The following is a 12,981-nucleotide window of genomic DNA, read 5'->3' on the forward strand; positions in this document are numbered from 1 at the left end:
TTTGTACAGGTGGAGCTCTGTCTGGGAAAGCAGAGTGTGAACTCATAATGTGCCTCGTGACAAGTCTTTAGCAGCTGTCTGTAATGTTAATTAACTGGGCAATTAGAGGAGTAACATAAACCACACCTTCACAGCGCACCAAGCAGCGTGTTCTGGAACTGGTTTTAAGTGTGTGTGTAAGCCAAGACCTGAAAACCTCCTGACTGCTACTGGAGCCTTCCTATGCCTCAGTAAGGGAGACAGAAATATTTGCTTAGAGAGTTTAGGTGCCTGTGTGCATGCTGAAGGGGCTGTGAGAGTCAAGTCCCTGCTGCCCTTCGTGGAGTTACTGAACCATCCCAAAGTGGCAGGGAGCTTTGGGTGTGTAGCATATGGGAATTGTGTAGATGCCCCTGCAGGGACTGTCCCTTTTGGTGCAGAGCGGGGTGTAGGAGGTTGGTATGATGCTTAGTGTAGGTTATGTGCAGTGCTAAGTGGAGGTGGGTGAGCAAAGAAACAAACTTAATTCTGTTATCCACTTTGGGGAGTCTTCTGTGTTTAAGGCTTGCTACTTGGTCTTCAGCCAGTGGGAAGGGCATGAGCAGCTGTGGGATGAGATTTGTTCTTGTGAAGCACTGGCACAGGGGCAAAGGCAACCTGGAGGTCTCATCCTCTGCTGCATTGGCCCTGTGTTCATTGCCTGTTCTCCAACACCACTGGGGTGTTAGTGGCTCTCCTGGCTCCTGTTATGCAATATTTGCTTCTGCAAGCAGTGTATTCTTTTCTTTTTATCTTCACGGGTGTGCTTCTGGCTTACTTTTTTTCTAGGCCTCTACATTCTTTAGTTGGGTCTCACTGACTTTTCACCATTACTTTCTTTTGAATACTTGTGTGTGACTTCGTGTATGCACCCTCTTTAGCTTCACTCCATACCACCTGGTTAGACATCTGCAGGTGAAGAGAAGCTGCTCTGTCCAGGAGGGTGCTGCTGGCTGGGAATGAAGGAGCTGAGGTGTTACAGTGGGGATACTGCAACACGTGTATCAGACAACGAGGTCTGTGGAAAAGAAATAGATATGGACCGATTCTTGATAGGTATTTTCAGAGAGATGTTTATTTCTCCAGCTGCATGGCCGGGATCTGCCGAGGAACTGAGGTAATCACAGGACCCGAGGGTCCCTGCCCGCGCAGGGGAACACAAAACAACCAACGGGGAACGAGGCTGACCAGGGCCAGGGAAACCCTGTGCCTCCCCTCAGGGCCCCTCTGCCAGGGCTACATGGCAGGGGGGAAGGGACCCCGACACTGAGGAAAAGCAGCCTTGAGGCCAGCCAAGATCTGTCATTTGTGGCTGTTGTGTAGTGCTGCTACTGAATCCAGATTTTCAGAAAGAAACCCCAGTGCTGAGCATCAGCACACTTTGTCCCAGTGCCTTCATTGATTCTTCTTGGATGTGCTATGTGTGCTGCCTGTCAGTGGAAGCAAAGCCCACCAACAGCACCCAATATGGGGCCACTCAAAATTAACACATATGTTTTGTCATAGCTGAACTTTCAAAAAGCTCTCCTCACCCTCTAGATCTTTGAGAACAGCACCTGCTTCCAAAGAGCAAACTTGCTGCTTTGCCAAAGCTAAAGAAGCTCTTTAAAACCTTGGAGGTAGCAATTCCTTTTGACTAGCTATGCTCACCTGACACCCTAAAGGTATGGCAGCTGCTATACTATGAGCCAGGTGTTCATTAGTAAAATATCTGAAAACAATTATCATAATAGTAATACTTTTATTAAATTTCTTATGCTTGTATTACAATAGATCCTGGAGTAGAGAACTATACAGTATGTTACACATTATAAATACATTTATTTCTGAAAATACATGAACATATTTAATATAATGCTGTAATAAAGAAGAGTGCTAGTTTATCTTAGTAAAAAAAAAAGCAAACACAAAACACCCAACAAACTTCTAACAGGAATAGAGGGGGTTGTAGAAAATACCAGTTCATTATGCTATGTCTTAAAACACTTAAACTTCAGTTAGCACTGATTCACATTCTGTACAGTCTCTGTAAAAAAGCTGGAGGGATAATGGAGGATGTAAGTTAATGCAGGATTTTTGTCCCCTGTATTTATGGAGATATACAGACTATTCACAGAATAATCAAGTCATAAATCTTTCTAGCTTTGGATGAAGCTAGCAAGATATACAGTGACTAACCAAGTCCTGCAGCAGCAGCTAGAGCTGAAACATTAAACACAGCAGCTACTTTAGGGTGCTAACCTTGCGTCAGCACAGCCTTTTCTTTTTAATGGAGATTTGGGTTCGGCTTGTGGGGGTTGGTCATTGTGTTTGTAGGTTTTTTGAGATGCGAAGTAACAGCAGTAGCAACCCTTCTGAGTACTTTGAGAACCTGGCCTGGGCTACTGCCCTCACTCATCCCTGCAAACTATACTGGCCCTGGAATGGCAGGGCTGAGATGCTCCGAATCCCAGAAACGATCCTGCTCTGGTTTGGAGGACTCCAGTGGCTCCAGCTGATGTGGATGAACAAGGGAGAAGCATCTGTTACTGAAAGACTAAGCTTGCTGAAGTTGATCATTCCTGTCAGCTTGTCAAATCTTGGTTCTCAGGCACGCTGGGGTTGGGGAGAGATTTTTGCAGAGCAATTACTTGATTTGTAATTATATTGTAATTTATAGGGTAGGATAATCCTTTATCAAGTGGCAATGTTAGTTTACTTAAATCTTTACTCCATGTGTATTAATTACTTTGCTAGTACCAATATGAGCTAGTGTGCAGAGACCTTGGCAACCATGGGACGTTCAGAAGCATGCATTGCCTGTTCCTTGAGTCAGGAAGCAGTGGACATGTGGCAATAAGGCAGCCACCATGCACAGTCATAATGTTACACAGTTGTTAGTGTATCCCAAAGAGCACCAGTTTATAAAGGATATATTTGAATTACTTTCCCTTGCAGCCTTGCTCTCCTTCTCACCTTTTCCCAGTAGAGAGCACAGGCGGAGCCAAACAGCAACGTGAGTGCCCCACCTACAGCCTCAGGCCCCCACCTGCACGGACAGAGCACTTACATGGAACTTAAAAGTAGGAATTCAAGCATGGTATCCTGTCCCCCCTCAAAAAAGAGAAGATTGGTTACACAGTGGCTGGGCTGCCCTGTGGGGCAGAGGCTGCCCTAGATGCCCCCCTCCAGTCTCTTGAAAGGCTGATTCCTGCAGTGCTGCTTGCTCTGCTCTCTACAATGAGTGTATACAACGCCAGCTTCTGGGCAGTGTAGCACTGGAGTCCAGGGGCCTCTGCAGAAGGAGCAGGCCCACAGGACAGGAAGCTAATGATGGATTCAGGAATGACCTTAGCTTTACATACTTTGTTTTCCTGTTGGATTCCAGTGAAATGGCACAGCTGCCCATAGGCTGCTCTGAAGGGAGGAGCTGTGCTGGGGACAAACAAAGACTGCAGTTTACGTCCCCCAGATGGGGGAGGCTGTCCTTTCAACAGCCACCTCTGTCCAGGGCAAGGAGTCCCTGGCACTCCTCTAGATGATGCTGTGCCCCATAAAGCTAGTGTTTAGTTCAGCTGGAGAAGTCCCCAAAAAGTAATGATAGTTTAAAAGTTTCAGTGTTTCAGGTAATTCTGTTTCTAACCCAGAGAGGAGGAAGAATTTCCAAATCTTAAAAGTCTCTGTTGGTTGTGTTCCAAGATTTTCAGCAATTTTCATCTGTGGCTAGACTTTTTAAAGTACGTTTCAGATTCGGGAGTGAAGCCGTACATAGCTGAGCATGTATCTGCCCACAGACCCTTCTCAACATTCCCCTTCCTTCTTTCCCTTCCAAAGCTCAATTCAGAGTTGCTCTGTTGACAATTGTAGGATGTAGATTGCACAGAGTAACCCTGGGATTCTTGATTTTGTGTCCTTTGGTGTTCTTGCCTTGACTTTCTGAAACAGAAACATGCAGTGAATGTGAGATTAGAGAGAGTTTCTCTGCATTTAGCCTGTGGGCTGAGTTGGGAAGGTGGGAAGATGAAGCTGAGGCTGGTTTTCTTTTAGTCTTTATTATGGACAGATTGTTTCTTTCCCAAGACATCTCACTGGCTTATTATTTGGAAGTCTTTCAACCAACTGCAGAAAAATGAATTTACTGCTGTTTACATTTTGTAAAAAGGCTGTGATGTAGCCTGTATGACTACGGTTGCCTTTAAAATTGTGGGTTAAAGTAAAAATAACCCAACAAATCAAAAGCTGGGTGACTATTAAAATGAAGTTATATGGGCCAGTCCTCAGTAGGCATTAATCCACATCATTTGAACTTCAAAAATTGGACATGTTGCTGTCTTTGCATGCTGGAGTGTGTCTGGATGAAGGAACAGGACTGCCTCATTTTTGTGCCAAGAAGAAGTGAAAAACCCCAAGCCAACCCACAAAGAAACACACACTGCTGTACTTACTTTACTTTGCTCCATTTGACTCAGGCTATCAGAAAGGCCACACGTTTTCATTCTTTGTATTTTGTCCCAGAACAATCATGGAGTTCCTCTCAGTTTTCCTCAGTTCTGAAGACATAATATCTGGCCTTAACAAATGGAAAAATACATCTGAAGTTGACGGGCCAGAATGCATGGCTGTGTTTTTAACATTAATATGCTGTGTATATGTATCTATATCCAATGCAGCTTCCCCCTCTCCAGTCTGAGATTCCATAACAGATGCTGTCCAAATATTTGTGGCAGCATCCAAAAAGAGAGAGCCACACTGTAACGGATGGACACAAACATCATTTTGTTCAGAGCAACCAGTATTTTCTGCTTAGCTGGAAGCTGGGGGATAGACTTATGGTTGAATGTCACAGGGAGCTTAAAATTTCTGGCCTAAAATAGTAAGTAGGAAATGAAGTGCTTTGAAGAGCAACACTAAGCTAGCTGCTGTAGACTGTCTCCAGCTTAAGTTTTTGTTTGTTATATATTACATATGATTGAAATGAGTATAATACATCCTGTTTGGTTGAATTTACTTAGCTCAGGCCTCCAGGACTTATGAGAGACATAACAAACCTTTTGAAATACTTTCTAAACACATCTTTGAAATAGGTTCTGTTTAAGAAAGAAAAGCTGTAGTTTGTTTTTGGGGGGGTTTAAAGCAATATTTGAAAGATATTTACAGAAAATAAATAGCTCATAGCTATTTACTTCAAATCTTTGATTTGAAAAATTTTCAACTCAAAGTCCTGACTAATGTGGTGCAGACTCTTTATTTTGCAAACTACTGTTTTCAGGTTGTTTTCTAAATGTTGTACATTTTTATGTTTTGTTCTGCTCTTATTTCTTTTACAATGGACTGGCCAAACTTCTGCCTTGACGTTCTTTAATTCTTTGGTGGTTTCTCAACCCTGAGCACAGTGTTGAGAATACCTTAGTATTAATATTCCATGTGAAAGCAGCATTCAGACCTGGGTCTGAGGTTCTCGGGCCTTTTTCAGGCTTTACTATACAATATTGAAGATGGGGTTTTGTAATGTTAGAACTGCACTGTCCTTCCTAGCTTACGTCACCCTAACCACAAAGTAGGCGTCATACAGCAGCAAGCTTTTGGTGGCTTCAAACTGAAACTATCATCTTTATCATGAAAAATACTGTATTTGAGGTTAATTCATGCCCGTGCATCTGCATTAAAGCTGCAGCTCCCATAGACACCCAGGTGGGTATATCTGCACAGGAATGTCAGGAGGGGATTGCCCAAAGCTTCCTACATTAGATCCTGCCCTGGAAAGTGGAGGACCATGTGCTGCCTAAGTTCATAACACCATAATGAAGTCAGTCATCAGTTTGTTCTGGTCCTTTGCACAGAATAGATGTTGCTTTGCAGGAGCAAATGTATTAGCAGGAAAAAGAAAATGAAATGAAAACCTGAGCCTGTTTAGAACAATGTATGACAAACCACTGAGTCTTGTGCCAGTCTGTTTACCTTGGCAGGCCTCCCCTCTCTCCTGCTGGAAGAAGAACCAAGTTCTCTCTGCTATGAGAATTCTTTTGTGGATGTTAAAAAAAAAAAAAAAAGTCAGAAAAGAAAAGCAAAACAACCACCCTGGAGCAGATCATTCATCATACAGAGAGTGGGAGCATGAAAGGGGTTTTGCTTTGACCTAGTTACAAAAACAAAGAGACTTTCTCTAATTGCCCAAATGACTCAAGTGGGACTGGGTGTCAAAAGCAACAAATCTCTGCTTCCTTCAGAGCTGTATGCTAATACAGGGCACCAGGCTCCAGCCTGTTCCAGTGCAAGACCTGGAGCCCAAGAAAGCCTGGGTAAGCAAAAGCCAGCCAACTCCGTATGTCTGCATGTACAAACAGGACCAGGAGCCAGGACAAACATGTTTCATAAATTATAACAAAGACAGTGGCTTTAAATGCTGTGAGTAGCAGGGCTTCAAGGTTTGCTTTGCCAAGAGTTGCAGATGAGTGAGACTTTTTTGCTTTACCATTCTGGTACTGCTGCAGGAAGGGTCTGTGTTACTGTCCAGCAGCATTTGCTGGTCTGTCGTTGATCCACTAAGCTTAACTTTTTACTTCATAGGAGCCTGAGGGCAACTGCATATCCAAACTGCCATATGAAGAAGGTGCCCAAGTTTTCCAGGCACCGGTGAAAAGGACAGGGTTGGTACACTGCTATTACTGGGTTTGGGGTAAAAGAGCAAGATCAAATACATATAGGGCTGGGGAATAAGAGCTAGAATGCAGGAGAAAAGGGAATGGAGGGAGATAAGGTGCATGAGTAGAAGCAAGGGGTTTATGTAGATGTACAAGAGAAGACAGTTAGTAGAAGAAAAGGCCATTCATCAGCTACAGAAAACAGCCCAAAAAATCAATGTACAAGAGCTCTGAAGATGCCTGGATACAGCCAGGCAAAAAATTGTCCGTTTGGCATCTCATTGTACAGCATTTCCACGACAGTTGTCCATTCTAGGAGACTGATTTCTAGGGAGCTAGAATTTCTGCTGGGAGCTATTGGGCTGACCCTTCATTGGAAACACATTAATTTAAGCAGCTGAGGACCTAGCCTTCAATTCTCATGCAGGGAGTGCTGGTGCTGTCCTCTGCGCTACAGAGATGGGGCAAACAGAGGGTTAGAGAGACAGAACTTCTCTGAAACCCAAATAAAAGTGCTGGTTCTATTAAGGTTTAGCAGGAAGGTTCACAGGAGTTTGTATTTTTTCCCCAGCTGGTTCACCATCTATTTTAGATGGAACTGTTTGATCTCTCTCTGCTTTGTGTTTCTTTCAGTTTCCCAAACAATAGGAGGAAGCTCTCCTGTTACATGTACTTGGGCCCCAACCAAACTTTCCCAGCTGGAAAAATCACTCCATGTATTACAGACAGGTTTTTTTCCAGCTGTAATTACAAGATTCCCAGTTCCCTTATGGATTTTGTAAGGTAGGTACAGGCTGTTTTAAGGGGAACAATAGGACATTCCTGAGTGCTTAAACGTTGTTTCCCCACCATCACCCCCTCTAAAACCGGAGGAGGGCTTAAGCACATTTGAGCTGTTCCGCTCAAGGTTACTGAGACCTCAGCTGAAAAAACATCCAGGGAGGTGCACAGCTCCATCTAATGCTCCAGCTTTGGTGACTAAGATACCCAGGCTCTTCCTGTTACCTGATTATATACACAAAACACTCCAAATTCACCAGACTAGCTGGGAGGATTTGGCAAGTGCACAGGGAATATCTGTGCAAGGGGTAGCTGGCAGCACTGTCAGATAGATGTGCACAGCACGGTTTAGCTCAGAGGCAAGGCTATAACCAGCCTGGTAGACAGACTTCCCAAGGGAGCAGCATGGATCACTTAATAGAAATAAGACTTCATGTTTGACCCAAACATTCATCTACAGCAACTAACAGGTCCCACCCATGAGCACACATTCAGCAAACTTCATCTCTTCTTCCTCTGACAAAAACTGTCCAGCTGATCCTGACTGTCCCATCCCAACACACATCAGCTACAATATGGTTACTGCCCCACTGGATGAAAGGTGGGAAAGCAGACAAAGGAGAGCATAAATCCTGACTGCAATGCTTCGGAGGGAGCAGAAAGACAAATAATTAGGCTATAGAACGGCTCTGGCTAATTGTCATCATCCCTTGCCCTGCTGGGAGAAGCGCCTTGTTATAGGGACCCTAATGTTTCCATGATTCTCACACAGGTAACATCCAGTTGGGAGCATCTGGGTACTAAGGAAGCAAATGCTGCTGCTAGTCAGGAGCAGCATATGCAATGGAAATAAGGTAAGGAGTGGTCTTCTCCAGGCAGCAACAACCAGAGGTAAACCTTCTACCACCTCCTCTCAACACTAAGTGAAAATCTCCCACAGCATAGTCTCACCTATACAACTGTGGGCAGGACCTCTTCAGAGCAGCAGAGGACAGCCCCAACTTGTTCTGGTTTGTCAACCGTGTCTTCCTCATAAGATCTCTCATTTTCCTCCAAGCATGGCTCTCACCCTAGGGAGCAAAAAGAAACCACAACTTAAAGGACCAGAGGCAAGTTGCTGGCAAGTCACCTGGCCGACATATGATACTTTGGGGTACTCCAGGGTGGTGGGAGGAGGGAAGTTTCTTTATTTCAGACAGATAGGGGTCAGGGCCCACAAAAGAATTTTCAACACTGTGCAATGATGCCCAGTGGCCAGCCTGTGCCTGTACAGGACACAAGGAGACAGGATTGATGAACTGTGAGTTAATACTATCTTTTTTTGTATTTTGTTTGGTAACATTTCTCTGCCTAGGACTGCTGTTCTTTCTGACCTTAGGATTTCAGAGAGTGAGGACACCTCACTGGTGAATGCTGAGTAGCTGCCTAAGGGCACGTTTTACCCTATTGTTATGCTGTACTAAAGGAGAAGATCGGTTTGGTTTCCTACCTACTCACATGCAGGCGGGGGGCCTTTACAACAAAGCCCAAAAAAGCACTTTGACTCTCTTATCCTTTCTATTAGGCCAGGTGCATTGGTATCAGCTTTTTTTAAGGTGGTAACTTTTGTGGACCATGAATTAGAAGAGATCAAGCCTTTGTTTCCCGGTCAAGTCCGCAAGCCACAGCTATTGGGCCCTTACATTTGAAATGCTAATAGAGATTATCAGGAGGTCAGGGAGTCTCAGGAGGCATCTCTAATGTTTGTTCTCTCCAGGACCGGCTATCTGGACCCCTAACTAAATGAAGCTGTGAATCAAAAAATTTAATGGGTTTTTTTTCCTATATTGTTTTAAATTTCCTAAAATTATGACTGGAAAACCTGGGGAACAGAACAAAAATTATCATGTCCCAGAACTAGCACAATGGAGAGAAATTATTCCCATTTCAGTGAAGTTTTCAGACCATTGTCACGTTCCTGACATTGTTCTGCCCTGTCCCGAGGTTCCTTCTCCCTGTGTGCTGGCGCTGGTGTGCCACCAGCAGAGCCAGTACTACAGGAGTTGTGGCCACCTTGAGAGCACAAGCTGGCAGCTGCCCAGCCACACTTACAAGCCCCAGCAATGCCTACTGCAATTGTTCTTGGGGATATCGGAAAAGTTTTCAGTTCAAAACTTCAGATAAGGTCGTGGCTCAGCTGAGAACTGCAACACCTGATTCAGTGCTATTGAGTTAATTGCCTGTAAGCGAGACTGTTAACTCATGGAAATAGCAAACCTCTGTGTTTACAGCTAGGATTAATGTGTGTTGTGGAAGGGGTTTGAGGCCTCAGCAGTTAGTCCTTCGTTATGCTGGTGTTGTCTCAGACAAGCAAGCACTGCTGATACCGCAGACAGCCTGAGGAGCTGATGCTCCTGTCCTCCATGAGAGTAAACTTCGGGGGTGAGCAAACCTCTTTTGTTCATACGGTGCTATGCACTACACGGGCTTACTCTGTGATAATGTAGACACAAGTTAAATATATTCTGCAAAGGCAGTACATACCGAGATGTTCTTGCTGACGTCCAGAGCCTAGAAACAAAAGACAATTACATTGATAAATAACAAGACAGCGAGACCATTTCCCAGAGTTTGCAACAGACTAGGCTTTGTTCGCAGCTCTGCCTCGGAATGTACCCATAGCCTTGGTCGAGTCCTTTATCTCTTTAGACTCAGTCCCTCACACATGTGATAATCCCTTCTTTCTCCTTCCACCTCTTGCCTCTCTTTTGTATTTAAACTGCCAGTTCGTGTGTATCATACCTAGTAGCCTGGGGATGAGTGTAATGGACAGAATTCCCATACAGTACCGGCACTGTAGGAATAAATGGAGCATTTCATGTTCAGGGTACAAAATCCAATAGTAAGTAACAATACTAAGGTGTGATTTAACAAGAGAGGATGAGGATTCAGTTTAAAGAGCATGGATCTTGGTTCTACGGTCCTGTGAAGTCATCAGAACTTCCCATGTGCTTAAAATAATCTGGAAGCTGGCCGGACACAAGGCAGAGCATGGAGCACCTTTCAGGACTCAGCCTTAATTTGGGTTCTGAAGTTCACTGAAGTGTTTCTGACCTATTTGCAACTTTGGGGTGGAAATTTCATGAGAAGTTAAATTCTTTCAGAATTTCAAAGAGAAGTGAGTCTTTCCCGTGAGAGACCTACTCCTTCCTCTTTCCTGTTGGGCTGGGAATACTCTGATTAGTCTCTGCTCTGGCATTTCAGCACTTCTGATCCCCACCGGAACATGAAAGTGCTGAGGCAGACACAAACAGTGGGAAAGAAAGGGAGAGGAAAGCATTCATCCTTGCTCCCTTGGCCTCCAGTGATACAGATTTGCTGAAACATATTCCCTGGAACACGCTTTGAGGACTGGAGCTAATTACATTGATATGCTGCCAGTCTGGTAATTAAGTGTGGCCAGCTAAGGATTGATCCACTAAAATTTTTGTAAGTGGGAGCGAATGCTTGGTTTAATCTCACTAGCATCAGTAGTGGAGATACTTATGACAGATTCCACACAATGAGTTATTTGGAGTTGGTGAGGACTAAACCCCATGCTGCTGACTGCAGTGCTCCTCTCCCCTGCACCAGTGATCCATTTGTGCCTTTCTTGGCATAAAGGCATAGTCCTTCTTCATTTAAGGTTGGGAGCAGAGAGACACAGACCCCCCTGACCCTCGCTGGCCCAGCTCCGCTCAGCTGCAGACAGGGTTGGCTTGCTCTCCTGGCACCTCGCTCTGATCTGCCTGAGCAGAACTTCTCTCTGCTTCTCCCACGGGTTCCACTCAGAGTCTGGCTCCAAGCTTATCACTCACCTTTTTTACTGCAGGGTCCTTTGACAGAAAAGCCTGTCCCTCAGCCATACTCCCAACTTCTCTGAACTCATTCTCCTTGTTGTTCCTATTGTTTGATGACTTCCTGAGCCCTACCATTGGCTGGCTCTTTCCTGATTCCGGGTATCTCTCACTACCTGCAATGAAATGCAAGGACTTATTTCTTAGCAGTGTCCTGCTAGGATGGTCTCTGGGCAGTGCTGTCAGCAAGTTACGACTTCAGATGGGATGAGAACCCTAAGGACCTAAAGATGGGTTAAGACCCCATGTGATCCCAAAGGCTCTGACTCAATCCTGCTAGGAAGTTGTTCTGTGTTTCACCAGGTATTAGAAACAGGCTTAAGTCCAAGGTTTGAAACAAACTAATCAGTCTCATTTAGTGAGCCAGTTCACATCTAACATTGCATCCAGACCTTTCATCTGGCTTTATCATCAGTAGGCTGAGCCCAGTGTTTCTCAGCCTTCTGGAAAAGTTGGTTTCTGGATCCAAGCTTTACAGTTGGGGCTTATTTCCACTTGGTCTATGGAATAAGTCATCCTCCAGGAATGTGTTCTGTGCCTACTTGAGAGGGTAGAAGACTAACAACAGGCATAAGGCTTTCCATCTTAGATCAAATCCTACGTTGCGTGGGGGAGGGGGTCTCCACTGATGGTCCCATTCAGGCATGCTAAGTTTCCAAAAGAGCTATTATATAATGCATTTGTCCTAATCTTTACAGACACAGCTGCAAAGCAAAAACCCCAACTCTCACACATGAAGCAGCCAGTGTTACAATCCTAGGTAGAGACAGAGCATTTTAAATTGCTTCTCTTGGATTTCAGCTAGGGTTTAGTTCTATTAAAACCTTGCTCTGTCCCCAACTGTCTTTCCTGGGGAAAAGAAAGTGGCTGGTCAGCTTGTTTGACCAAGTGGTGGCAAACGAGAGGGCAGGTTAGAGGTATTTGAACTCACCATTGCAGTTGCTCAGCTTCTCGGTGTTTGCTCCTATTTCTGGGATGATGGAAAGATCAGAAGAGTTTCCAGTCTGAACCAAGAGGCTGTGAGGTCTGCTCCTCCCAGCAAAACTTGTTTTCATGTCTTGATATGGGTTAAGGAAGATACTGGCAGCTCCACAGGAGCAATGTTGCAGAAGGTACTCCTACACCAGACAAAAAGAAAGTATACAGGCTCTCAGGCTGCAACAGCCCAAGGTAATGGGTGGTGCGATGGTACAGAGAAATTGTAAACATTCCAGCCCGGGGATGTCCGTCCTTGTCCTGGGGCCCAGCAGAACCTGGACAAATTATTTAATTCTCTAAAAGGCTGAACAGCCTGTAGTTAGTAATACAGAGCTCTCATGGCTTCATTAACATTTAACTTATATCACTCAATACTCAGCATCTTTTCAGTTTGTTTCCCAGAAGGAATTGAGTACAAATTTCTAAACAGAGAGCTGCTCAGCTAAGGCATTAGTGTAAACAAACAGATCAGCTATAACAATGACTCATATTTTAAGATGTTATTTGTTTTGGAGCATGCACAGACAACAATATCTTGTATTTTTATTGATGGGATGCCATCGTTTTCTTGTGTGATACCAGCCAGATTGACTGTATGTGGTACGTCAGCCAGTGTACTTCTGCTGTTGCTGGTGGGGTGAGGAAGGGGAGATTTTCTACCTTGCACAACCATATTGCAGAAGAGTTTAGTAGGGCAGGAAGGAAGGAGA

General features: G+C 44.5%; 1 protein-coding gene across 4 annotated transcripts in view; it reads right to left on the reverse strand.

The window, feature by feature from the left end:
- Positions 1-1,739: 1,739 nt before the first annotated feature.
- LOC116447304 overlaps positions 1,740-12,981 on the reverse strand; it is a 31,522-nt gene continuing 20,280 nt past the window's right edge. For 3 of the 4 annotated variants that reach the window (XM_032116398.1, XM_032116399.1, XM_032116400.1), the window contains exons 4-8: positions 12,225-12,411; positions 11,255-11,409; positions 9,942-9,968; positions 8,370-8,488; positions 4,443-4,567 (exon numbers count right to left, since the gene is read on the reverse strand). In XM_032116398.1, the coding sequence (XP_031972289.1) occupies positions 4,471-4,567; positions 8,370-8,488; positions 9,942-9,968; positions 11,255-11,409; positions 12,225-12,411 (585 nt within the window). In that variant the 3' untranslated portion in view covers positions 4,443-4,470. Of the gene's footprint in view, positions 3,934-4,442; positions 4,568-8,369; positions 8,489-9,941; positions 9,969-11,254; positions 11,410-12,224; positions 12,412-12,981 lie in introns of those variants that run through there. The other variant, XM_032116396.1, reaches the window with a different exon arrangement.

This window comes from Corvus moneduloides, chromosome 8 (assembly GCF_009650955.1).
Source record: "Corvus moneduloides isolate bCorMon1 chromosome 8, bCorMon1.pri, whole genome shotgun sequence".
In the NCBI taxonomy this organism is placed as follows: domain Eukaryota; kingdom Metazoa; phylum Chordata; class Aves; order Passeriformes; family Corvidae; genus Corvus; species Corvus moneduloides.